Here is a 13,147-nt window from a genome sequence, read left to right on the forward strand (position 1 = left end):
CAGCTTCTCACTTCAACCCCCTCCCCCAACCACCAACCTTCCCCCTCATTCAGTCTCACCTATCACCTGACAGCTTGTACTCTTTCCCCACTCCCCACCTGCTTATTCTGGCTTCTTCCTCTTTCCTTTCCATCCCTGATGAAGGGTCTCGACCCAACACAACTGTTTATTCCTCTCCATGGCTGCTGCCTGACCTGCTGAGTTCCTCCAGCACTCTGCGTGTGTTGCTCTGGATTTCCAGCATCTGCAGAATCCCTTGTGTTGAGCATTAATCTGATTCTGGTTCTGATTCCAACTGGCTAACACAGGCTGACGAGAATCCTATGCCAAGATAAACTTGGTAAGACAAGGAAATTTCAGAAATTAACATACTGTGGAGCTCATCAGGAAAATCCTCAGTAAACTGCACAGAGAGGTAAAGAACTGAATGCTGTTCTAATTGAGTTCAATGGAGTGGGAAAACAGGAACCACGTAGCCTGGCCTCCTTGTCATTGAGGACATCTTCAAAAGGCATCAAAAAAGTGGCATTCATCATTAAGGATGCCCACCATCCAGGAGATGCTCTCTTTTTCTATAATATTTATAATTTTACAATATAAAATATTATATTTTATATGTGTGATAATATAAAAGTATAAAATATGTTATGTTACATCTTATATCTCATAGTGAGAGATACAGCACAGTAACAGGCCCTTTGAGTCTAATGAGTGCGAGCTGCCCATTTACACCCATGTGACCAACTAATCTGTCCATACATCTCTGGAACGTGGGAGGAAACCCACAAAGATACGGGGAGGACATACAAACTCCTTACAGACAGCAGCGGAAATTCAAGTCAAGTCAAGTCACTTTTTATTGTCATTTCCACCATAACTGCTGGTACAGTACACAGTAAAATTGAGACAACATTTTTCAGGACCATGGTGCTACATGAACAATACAAAAACTACACTGAACTATGTAAAAAACAACGCAAAACTACTCTAGACTACAGACCTACCCAGGACTGCATAAAGTGCACAAAACAGTGCAGGCATTACAATAAATAATAAACAAGACAATAGGCACAGTAGAGGGCAGTAGGTTGGTGTCAGTCCAAGCTCTGGGTATTGAGGAGTCTGATGACTTTGGGGAAGAAACTGTTACATAGTCTGGTCGTGAGCGCCCGAATACTTCAATGAATGAACTGAACTCATGCCGCTGGTTACTGTAATAGTGCTGTGCTAACCATTACAGTACCACACTCCCATACATTATTACTATCTTCTGAGAGGAGGTACAGGAACCCAAACACACACACACACACACACACTCAACGTCAGATTTCTAGCAGACAATGAACCAACCCATGAACACTGCCTCACTATTATTGCTCTCTTTTTGCACCACTTATTTAATTTTTTAATCTATATTTCTTATTGTAATTTTTGTTTGTTTTATGTATTGCTCTATACTGCTGCTGTAAAACAACAAATTTCACGACATGTGCAGTGATAGTCAACCTGATTCTGATTCTGAGTCATAAATTCCAACACTAGTTACATCAAAATGGTCTGCCTCCGTCTCAAGAAATATTCCTTTAATTCAGTTATTGCCTTATGCATGAATATTTTGCAACATCATCATATGTCATGTCATATGACGTGGGCGATCATGGTCATTGCACAGGATTGTTCTCGGCAAATTTTTCTGCAGAAGTGGTTTGCCATTGCCTTCTCTGGGCAGTGTCTTTAAAAGCCGGGTGACCCCAGCCATTATCAATACCCTTCAGAGATTGTCTGCCTGGCCCCAGTGGTCGCATAATCAGGACTGTGATATGCACCAGCTGCTCATACAACCATCCACCACCTGCTCCCACGACTCCTCGTGACCCTGATCAGGGGCTAAGCAGGTGCTATACCTTCTCCAAGGGTGACCTGCAGGCTACCGGAGGGAAAGAGTGCCTTACACCTCCTTTGGGAGAGACACATCTCGACCCCACCACCCAATTTCACATCAAATGTGCAAATTAATTTATTAATTCCAAAATGTATTCAGTATAAAGGGCAGTACAGAAGTTAAACAGTGTGAAACAGACAAAATGCTTGGTAGAACTGGAGCATGAGCTAGAAAATAGGGAAGTAAGATCCCAGCTCACACCCACCCCTCTGCCAAAGGATGTCTGAGAAGTTAAGTTCAGACTTCTAAATTTTATTCAAAAGCAACGTCACACCATAAAACCAAGACAGAGTTAGACTATTCAGCTCATTGAATCTGTTCCTCCATTCCATCACATCTGATTTATTATTGCTCTCAACCCTTTTCTCCTCCCTTCTCCCCGTAACATTTGATGTCCTTACTAATCAAGAACCTATCAACCCCCGCTTTAAGTATACCCAATGACTTGGTCTCCACAACATCTGTGACAATGAATTCTTCAGATTCACCACACTCTAACTAAAGAAATTCCTCCTCATGTCTGTCCTAAAGAGACCTCTTTGTATTCTGAGGCTGTGCCCTCTAGTCCGAGGCCGTGCAGACAGAAAACCGAAGGTGCAGAATGAAGGAAGAGCTGCTGAATTTCAGTTCTCCTGTGATTAGTGATCTAGATAAGATAAAGCCTTGAACACTTACACTCAGTGACCACTTGATTAGGTACACCTGTGCACCTGCTTATTAATGCAAATACCTAACCAGCCAATCATGTGGCAGCAACTCAATGCATCAAATTATGCAGATGGAGTCAAGTGGTTCATTTGTTGTTCAGATCAAACATCAGAATGGGGAAGAAGAGAGATGTAAGTGACTTTGACCATGGAGTGATTGTTGGTTCAGACGGAGTAGTTTGTATATCTCTGAAATTGCTGATTTCCTGGAACTTTTGCACCCAGCAGTCTCTCGAGCAGGGGTTCCCAACCTTTACTATGCCATGGACGCCTACCAGGAACCGAGGGCTCTGTGAAGTCTAGGTTGGGGAACCCCTACTCGAGAGTTTAGAGAGAACGGTGAGAAAACAACAAACATCCAGTGAGCAGCAGTTCTGTGGGCAAAAACAAGTTGTTAATAAGAGCGGTCAGAAGGGAATAGCCAGACTGGTTCAAGCTGACAGTAACTCAAATAACCACACATTTCAATAGAATCTCTACAGAGCATCTCTGAACATACAGCACATTGAACCTTGAAGTAGATAGGCTACAGCAGTGAAAAATTCAAGATTACTTAATGTCATTTCCAGTGCATGTGTAAAGGAGAATGAAATAATTGTTACTCCAGATCCTATGCAGCACAAAATAAACACTAGATAAAGAACAATAATAATACAAAAAACAAATAAGATAGCTATTCTTATTGATTGACTATATGTCCATAAGGTGAAGCTAGGCACAGGAGCATCTGTGCATAAGGTGACTGGCAAGAAACCTTGCCAATGATAAAGTAGTGGGGTGTGGTGGAGTGGGTTAGTGGGTGAACCTGTTAATCAGCCGTTTTGCTTGGAGAAGGCTAACTGTTTTTGCGTCTGGTGGTCTTGGCGTGGATGCCTTCTCCTTGTTGGGGGTGGGACAAATTGTCAATGAGCAGGGTGGGTGGGACCTTTCATGATGTTACTGGCCCTTTCCAGCACCTTGCTGTGTACATGTCCCTGATGGTGGGTAGGCTGGCGGCGGACCACACAGAGTTCCAATTCCGTACCTAATAAAGTGGCCACAGAGTGCACATCCATGGGACACTTACAGTGGCAGAAACTGGCGCTCAAAGCGCCGTGGAGATTGGTCCTGGACGCTCAGGTGGACCGTGAGTGTGGGCAAGTTCCTTGCTTTAAGCGGTGCCTTGTTGCCACTGACGCCAGGCGGCAGAACATAGGAGCTTCAGAGAGCGAGAGAGAGAGAGAGAGAGGCTCACAGCTGGATAGCCGTGCGCCGATATTTTACAGTCTCCCTCTTTCAGAGTGGGTCGGGACAGAAAGAGCAAATGATTTACTATCTAAACACAGCGGATTTAAAACCCTCCCCAGTGCGGGCGGTGCAGGAAACCGCGAATCTCAACTGACAAGCTGTCTGCTCTTTTAGCGAAAGAAATTTTTAAAACTGGGGATTTAGAAGAGTTCTGAGCTTCTCTTTTTCTTCCCCCATCAAATTGAACGGACGTTTGTTTTTTTTTCATCGAATCTTATAAGGAATGATACCAAGGAAAGACCCCAGCAAAACCCAGCGGATTATAATTTTTATACACGATTGGACAAGTGATTTTTGAATCGATTTGAATTTGCGAGAAGGGAGCGGTTCACACGCAATGTTGCTGATGGGGATTTATTTAGCCTTGACACTTATTGGTAAGTACTCAGTATTTTTAATAGGGAGATGTAGAGGCACGAGCCGTATCACGCTATTTATAACTGGTAGACATATAGAGACCTCGACAGTCTGTTAAAAATTTGAAATCCAATAGTTGTAATTCGTTTCAAAATTTGCAAAAGTGGCTTTTTATTATAGATCTCTTTTTACGGAATTACTGTGAACCGCGAGCTTCTCTTGCACGGACAAGACAGTTACATTGCATTCTAAGGATTAGATCCGGGGTTCATTGTCCTAACAGTGGGGATTTATTTCGCGGGGAATCGGGTTTCCAACTTTTCAACCCAGTGAAGATTAGTTTTTTTTTCTTTCAGTTATTTTCGATGCAATGAAACCCCAGGGTAGAAATATATATTCGGGAAATTATTTGATCAGATCTATGCCATGTCTTAAGGAAGAATGAAAGGCTACTTTAACCAGTTTGGATAAACCAGGGAATTAAGATTCAGAAAGAGAGAAGGGGAGAGAAGGGGAAGAGAGAAGAAAATAAACGGATAGTGAGGGAGAGATGTCTTCACCGGAGCAGAATGGGTTCCATAACATTCACTCCAATTTTAGCAGAGAAACGGTGGGAGTGGGATCCAGAACTGGGGAATCAGTCGGTGCCGCGAAGTCCTGCCCTGTCTATCCTAGTCTAACACATTTTTATATTTGGAGATAATGCGCTGATGTGTGTGTGTGTGTGTGTCTGTGCGAGTGTCTGTGTGCGTGCCTGTGTGAATCTCTGCGTGCGCGCGCGCGTGTGATTGTGCTTAAGTGTAAGTTTATGAATCTGCTAATAAGTGAGTCCTGAAGTACTTTTGTGCGTTGATGTGTGTATGAACGTGTGTGTGGGTGGGTGTGTGTGAATGTGTGAGTTTGTGTTTGACTGTAAGTGCGAGCGTGTATTTTGTTGCGCGTGTATGCAAATGTGTGAATATGTCCGCAAACTTGTATTTCCCGGAGTATATTGATATAGATATACAGTGTATATATTGAAGGGGATTGCTCGACTTGTCTGCGTTTTATTTAAGATCATTTCGCTATCCCATTCATCGAATCGCGCTAATTTGTTGAACATGTCCTAAACCCGTTTAAAAATGGAATGTATAGCTGTACAGACAGGTTAGAGGTTACTGCGTCTTTTAAAGATCGGCATTGTTGTTGGTGGCTCGGTGGCGGAGCGGAGCTGTCAAGCGTTTAATCCCGTCCTACCAAGCGCGGGAATTCGCGAGCGAGAGGCGAAGTGAAGGACGCGGAGTTGGACTGTGTGCTGGAAGGGATAATCTGAAGGATCTAGGGGTTAACCCTTTCTCCCAGTCTCGCCGGAACCAAATGGACAATGCCTTTTATGTCTCGAACGTTCGCAGATCTGAGAACTCCGGCAGCTTTCGTTTGCTCTTACTGTACCAAGAACAGCGAGAAGCTAGAATCTAGCTGCTGTTCAATCAGGACAGAGTAAATAAGACTCCATAAAGTTCCACACATTAACTCCCTCCTCGGGACCCCTGATTTAAAGGAAGGAGGTCTATCTGTATTAATCAATGTCTCATTTCTCCTGTCTTTGTAGCGTCGAAAACCGATTTGAAATATCCAGCTCTCACAGAAACTCGATGGTGTTTAAAACAGTTTTAATGCTCATCGTGTGAGACAGTTACAGAGGGCCATTCAGTCCATTATGTACCTGCTGCCCCCTTGAAAAAAGATGATTGGCTAGTCCCAGTAAACCGCTCCCAGTCGTTTCAAATGTATTTCCTCTCGTCCCTTTTGAACATTATTATTAGACCTGCTGTCACTGCTCGTTCAGACAGACAGAGCATGACAGATCTGAACAGATGGCCGTGCTTAAAAAAGGGTCCCTTCACCTTTCATCTGATCGTTTTGGAAACCTTATCCAGATTAAAAATGTTTTAAAAGGTTGATATGGGGAAATATTTTATTTCAAACTTTTCCCCCAAAAAATGTTTGACTTAAATGATGCCCGATCCAAAGGTTAGGCAGATAGTCTCACAACATTTAAGAAAGCATCTAGTAGACAACTTGAATCACCCAGGCCAAGGAGCAAGAACCTTCGCAAAGACGTCGTTAAACGGGAAAGAGTGCCGAGAAGATTTGCCATGATGCTGCCCAGGACTGGAGGGACTGAGTTTTCAAGAGGTTGAAAGGGTGGGAGTTCAGGCCCTGGACATTGACGGATGACATTACAGAGACGCAGAAAGGACATGATACTCCGAGGTAGGGTGTACGCACAAGCACCTTCCTCCCCCCCCCCCCCGCGGAAGTGTACCTAAAAGCTAGAGGGCATAGGTGAGAGGTAAGAAAAATTAAGGTGACCCGAGAGGCAATTTCTTCAGTCAGTGTGTAGGTGGAACGAGCTGCCAGAGAGGGCGGTTGAAGCAAGTACAGAACCAACATGTAAAAGACATTTGGATAAGTACATGTATAGGAGGGGTTTAGAGGTACAGGGCGGCACGATAACACATCAGTTAACACAATCGCTTCAGAGCGTCGGCGATTACCGGTCGGTTTCGATTCCCTGACCGCCTGGGTTTCCTCCGGGTGCTCGGGTTTCCTCCCCCATTCCAAATACGTAGGGGTGAGGATTAGCGAGCGGTGTGCTGTCGCTGGAATTATGGCGACTCTTGTGGGCTGCCCCCAGCACAAAAGTGCCACATTTCACGGCAGGTTTTGATGTTTAGGTGTGCACGTGACGAATAAAGCAAATCTTAAATGCGGGCAGATTGTGCTGGGTGGTCGCCCTCACAGTGCCTGCTAGCCCGCGAGCCTCCACATCCAACATATTGTGTCCAGTGCTCCCGACGCAGCCTCCTCCGTACTTGTGAGACCTGTCGAAAATTGAGGGACTGCTTCTTCCAGCTCCTCTGCTTCATCCACCAGAAGTAGAAATTCCCGGCGGCCAAATATTTTCATTCCCATTCCAATATGTCGGTCTCTGGGCTCCTCTTGTTCCACAGTGAGGCCGTCTTCAGGGTGGAGGAGCAACGCCTTATATTGCATATGGGTAGCTTCCAACCTGATGGCATGAATATCGATTTCCCTTTCTGGGAATAAAAAAAACGCTTCTCCTCCCATCTTTTTCAATTCCCCTTTCTGGTCTCTTACCTCTTCTCACCTGCCTATCACCTCCTCCTGGATCCCTTCCTCCTTCCCTTTCTCCAATGGTCCACTCTCCAGTCCTATCAGATTCCTTCACCTGCAGCCCTTTACCTTTCCTACCCACATGGCTTCACCTATCACCTTCTCCCTGCCAAACAGCCAAATCACGATATTTACTCAGGTCACTACTGACCAAACTAGTATTTGTTGTCCCTTTATTCCATGCCCATTTCCCTCTTTAGATCCTGCAAAGTGCCTCCAGCATTTTATTCCAGTATCTGCAAGTCTCTTGTGTCTCCATGTACTGTCCATCCCTAACTGCCCAGTCCGGCATTTTGATGTCAGCCATGAGTCATTCTTTGTCCCTCTGGGTCTGGCTTCACATTCAGACCAGACAAGAAAGTAGTGATGTCCAGTTTCTCAATGTGAAAGTGAAGCAGATGGGCTTTTACAACACCAGCAGATCCACATTCAGTTTAACTGATATTTGTTTTTTTATGGCAGATTTAATTAATTACAAGTGATTATGTATCCCAGCTGCCACAATGAAACTTGAATCTGAGGCTCCTGATCGATATTCTAGCCTTCTGGATGTTAGTCTAGTAGTTTAAACCACTGTGCCACCATTCGGCCAGATGTGCTGATAAGTCACCAGAACTGCTTGCCACCGTGTGTTCAAGAGAGTGTATATATCAGTGGGGGATATTCTGGACAATAAAAACAATGCCCTGTAATTCATGTCTAACAGAGATCATTATTGTTCTAGTCCTGTGAAGGAACACAATGTAGGGTGATGGATCTATCAGTCAAGAGGCAAAGAGAGAGCAGAGAAACTGGTTCTGGACTGTCTTTTTTTTCTGTGCTATAAACATGAATGGTTCTGTAAAGCCAGCTAGATAACTGATGTGTACAAAACACAGAAAAGAAGTCTGCATTTTAAAGGTGATTTTCTGTTAGCAGTGAAGTACCAGGATCTGATTTTGATTTCTTATCACTGACATGTTATGAAAATTATTGTTTTGCGGCAGCAGTACAGCGCAATACAAAAAATATACTGTAAATTACATTCAGAAATACACTCAGTAGTCACTTTATTAGGTACACCTGTACACCTCATTAATGCAAATATCTAATCAGCCAATCATGTGGCAGCAACTTAGTGCATAAAAGCATGCAGACATGGTCAAGAGGTTCAGTTGTTGTTCAGACTAAACTCAGAATGGGGAGGAAATGTGATCTAGATGACTGTGACTGTGGACTGACTGTTCGTGCCAGACAGAATGGTTTCAGTATCTCTGAAACTGTTGGTCTGCTGGGATTTTCATGTACAACAGTCTTTAGAGTTTACAGAGAATGGTGTGAAAAACAAAAAAAAATATATTGACTGAGAGACAGTCCTGTGTGCAGAAAAAAAGCCTTGTTAATGGAGATGTCAGAGGCAAATGAACAGATTAGTGTAAGCTGACAAGAAGGTAACTGTAACTCAAATAAACACACTTTACAACAGTGGTGTATAGAAGAACACCATTCTGAAAACACAACACGTCAAACCTTGAAATGGATAGGCTACAGCATCAGAAGACCACACCAAGTACTACTCCTATACCTAGTAAAGGGACCTCTGAGTATATGTTAAAAAATAGACAAGAGAAAATCTGCAGATGCTGGAAATCCGAGCAACACACACAAAATGCTGGAGGATCTCAGCAGGCCAGGCAACGCCTATGGAAAAAAGTACAGTTGATGTTTCGGGCCGAAACCATCAGACATAGGTAGTGCAAAAAGAGAGCAAAAATAGTGAGCTAGTGAAGTGTGTTAGTGCCTTCAGGATTCAGCGAAGCTACATCAGACTCTCCTCTCTCAGCAGGGAGTTATATTACCAATCTGAACATTGCAATTCTCTCCAATCCTGTGGAATTATCATTGCCTTTCCATTCCACAAGCATAAACACAAAACTACTCACAGAACTTCTCTCTGCGCTTTTATTTTATAAACATTCAAGCTTCAGATCAGCTCTCTCATATAAAATAAGAATAAACAGAGATTTTGACCAAGCCAGTAAATGTCTTACTGAGAAAAGTTCCTGGTTTGGGATTTTCAGTGGTATTCAAAAAGCTCTTTACATTGTAAATATATGCTGTTTTTTATGTATTTATGTACATTTTATTCCATATCTAAACTTTGACTTTATTTGTTATATAATTCTTTATTCTTTATAATTGTTGAATGTTGTTGTTTGTTGTTGCATGTTGCACCCTGGTCCACACATCATGGAAAATTCCTAATACCTGTAAATATATATGGCAAATAAAGTTGATCCTTGATCATTGAAATAGGTATTTGGCATATTGTGTCAGTATTGGGTCTGCAGTCAAACCAACACTCTCATAGCCTTATACTAACCCAATATCCTCTCTTTGACTCACTTTGTTACACTATACGCCGCTGACATGAATATCCATTTCTCCTAGTGAACATAATTCCCCCAACCCCCTTCTTTTATTCCCTATTCTGGCTTTTTACCTCTTCTCACCTGACTATCACTTCCCCCTGGGTCCCCTCCTCCTTCCTTTTCTCCTATTGTCCACTCTCCTCTCCTAATGGATTCTTTCTTCTCCTGCCCTTGACCTTTCCCACCCTCCTGGCTTCACCTATCACCCTCCAGCTAGCATCCTCCCCCCCCCCCCCACCTAACCTTTTTATTCAGGCATCTCCTTTCCTTCTCAGTCCTGAAGAATGTCGATTGTATACTCATTTCTATAGATGCTGCCTGACCTGCTGAGTTCCTCCAGCATTTTGTGTGTGTTGCTTTGGATTTCCAGCAACTGCAGATTTTTGCATGTTTGCTCTATACTGCATTCTCTCATTTTTTTTTGTTTCTACCATCTCAATCTATTTATGCGTCAAATGATCTTTCCAGATGCCATGCAAACAAAAGCATTTCATTTTATCTCAGTACTTAACGATAATACATCAATTACCAATTATTCCCTCTTACAAACAACTTCCAACCACTCTCTGGATCAAGAAATAGCTACGATCTTTCTCCTTGGAGAAAATTCTAACTGCTTGAGCCCCTCTGTCATAGAATTCACCTGTCACCTACCAGTTTGTACTCCTTCCCCTCCCTCCACCTTCTTAATCTGCCTTCTTCTCCCCTTCCTTTCAAATCCGGATGAAGGTTCTCGGCCCGAAATGTCTACTCTTTGTTCCTTTCTATAGCTGCTGCCTGACCTTCAGAGTTCCTATAGCATTTTGCGTGTGTTACCCTGGTTTGATAGCATAACTGGTTAAGTTACAAGGCAGAGATTTCAGAGATAGAACTTTTAAGAGCCAGCAAATTCAAAATCAAATAATCACATACATCTTGACAATGAAAGTAGATTATTGTCTTTACTAAAACTTATTGTTCTTTAGTGTGCTTCAGGAAAGAAATCTGTCATCCTTACTGGGTCACATCTGACTCCAAACTCAAAGCAAAGTGGTTGACACTGAAATATCGGGGCACCACGGTAGCATCGCATTTAGTGGTTAGCTGTTATAGCTCAGTGTGTCGGTGTTTGGAGTTCAAAGGTTTGTACGTTCTTCCTGTGAGCATGTGGATTTCCTCCGGGTGCTCTAGTTCCTCCCATGGACCTAGGCTGACCCAGTTAGTAGGTTAATTGGTCATTGTAAATTGTCCTGTGATTATATAGGCATCTGTTGTCTCCTGAGACCATGGATTTACGCCTTGGAAGGTTTCCAGGGCGCAGGCTTGGGCAAGGTTGTGTGGAAGACTGGCAGTTACCCATGCTGCAAGTCTCCCCTCTCCATGCCACCGATGTTGTCCAAGGGAAGGGCATTAGGACCCACGCAGCTTGGCATCGGTGTCGTCGCAGAACAATGTGTGGTTAAGTGCCTTGCTCAAGGACACAAGCACGCTGTCTCAACCAAGGCTCGAACTCGCGACCTTCAGATCACTAGACGAACGCCTTAACCACTTGGCTACATGCCAACGCGTCCTGTGATTAGCCTAGGGTTAAATAGGTGGTGTGGCTCATTGTGCTGTTCCTCACTGTATCATTAAATTTTTAAAAATGGACCAGAAAATCACTCAGATTGAGATCTGCAGAGGCACATCTATAGAGGGAAATAGGTGACATTTTGGTGGAGAAACTTCATCTGAACTAAACTTTATCTGATATGGTCAGGAGACAACTGTGGAGCAGGATATGAAGTTAATGCTCTGTCAGAAATGTCACACTCGGAATTTTAATGGTAAGCAGGTAAGGGATCTTGAACCTCTGGGAAAGTTGAATGAATCTGATCTTGTGTGCAAGACAACGTCACTGCACTATTGAGAAGTGGAAGACTTCAATGGAGGGAGTGAGCATGCGGTAGAACCTCTAATTAAATTAATGAGGAGAATTCTCACTAAGCCCTGCCCACATATGCCATCACCTGTGTTGTACCTAGGCCATCCTAGAGTGAAGGTTTGCAATGGACTTCCATTTGGTGGCCCACATGTTGCCTCAGTGGAGGCCAAGCTCCATAACTTTCCCAGCTCTGTCCACTGAATTTAACCCAAACACTGCAGGCTATTAACAATGGGAGAAATCAGCCTCTAGGAGAAAGATTCAGCAAAGTTTTCACACTGTCGAGTTTAAATATTCTTATTTTGTTTTTAAGTGTGTGCATGGCTTACTTTAGTCTTCTAATATTCATTTTTTTAACAGTCAAAGAGCAATGTCACATGGAAACAAGTCTGCATGAAGCATCCATTTATTCTAATTCTATGATAATATCCTTATTTAAAACCAAAAGACCAGAGCTAGGCCAATTGGCCCCTTCTGTCTGCTCTGCCATTTCAATCATGGCTGATTTATTCTTCCTCCCAACCCCATTCTCCTGCTTTATCCCGATAACTTTTAATGTCCTTATTGATGAAGAACCTTCCAACCTCTGCTTTAAATATACCCAATGACATGGTCTCCACAGTCATCTGTGGCTATCATTTGCACAGAATGGCACCCTCTAGCTGAAGAAATTCCTCCTCATCTCTGTTCTAAAGGGACTTCCTCGTATGCTGAGGCTGTGCCTTCTAGACTTCTATAGAAAGCCTCTCTTCACATCCACACTATCTAGGCCTTTCCATATTGCATAGGTTTCAGTGAGATTCCCCCCCCCCCACCCCATTCTTCTAAACTCCAGTGCATACAGGGGCCCAGGGCCATCGATAGCTCCTTATACTTTAACACTTTCATTCCTGGGATCATTCTTGTGAACCTCCTCTGGACCTTCTGCAGTAGCAGCACGTCCTGTCTCAGGTAAGGGGCCCAAAACTGCTCACAGTACCCCCCATGACTTCCTGACTTGGAAATATCACTTTATCTTCACCTCAGATGGGTTAAAATCATGGCAGTCCCTCCCTTCCTATCAGTATTGTGGGTCTATCTGTACATCAACGGTTGCAGCAGTTGAGAAAGGTGCATTTTCTTTCAGGGTTGGCACTGTAATGTAGAGGTCAGTATAACGCTACTACAGCTCCAGAGACCCGAGTTCAATTCTGCTGCTGTTTGTAAGGAGGTTTTACGTTCTGTCTGTGACTGCCTGGGCTTCCCCCCACACACTAGTCACACAGTAGATTACTTGGCCAAATGGGTGCAATTTGGCAGCACAGGTTTATTGGGTGGGGAGGGTGTGGAACTATTAATTAATAAATTTCTAAATAAATAA

General features: G+C 43.4%; 1 protein-coding gene across 1 annotated transcript in view; it reads left to right on the forward strand.

Annotated features, from left to right (window-relative positions):
- Nucleotides 1–3,979: 3,979 nt before the first annotated feature.
- gfra4a (GDNF family receptor alpha 4a) overlaps nucleotides 3,980–13,147 on the forward strand; it is a 226,624-nt gene continuing 217,456 nt past the window's right edge. Inside the window, exon 1 of the mRNA XM_072256714.1 lies at nucleotides 3,980–4,313. Coding sequence (XP_072112815.1) covers nucleotides 4,274–4,313 — 40 coding nt within the window. The 5' untranslated portion in view covers nucleotides 3,980–4,273. The remainder of the gene's footprint in view (nucleotides 4,314–13,147) is intronic.

The sequence above is a fragment of the Mobula birostris genome, chromosome 4 (genome assembly GCF_030028105.1).
Source record: "Mobula birostris isolate sMobBir1 chromosome 4, sMobBir1.hap1, whole genome shotgun sequence".
In the NCBI taxonomy this organism is placed as follows: domain Eukaryota; kingdom Metazoa; phylum Chordata; class Chondrichthyes; order Myliobatiformes; family Myliobatidae; genus Mobula; species Mobula birostris.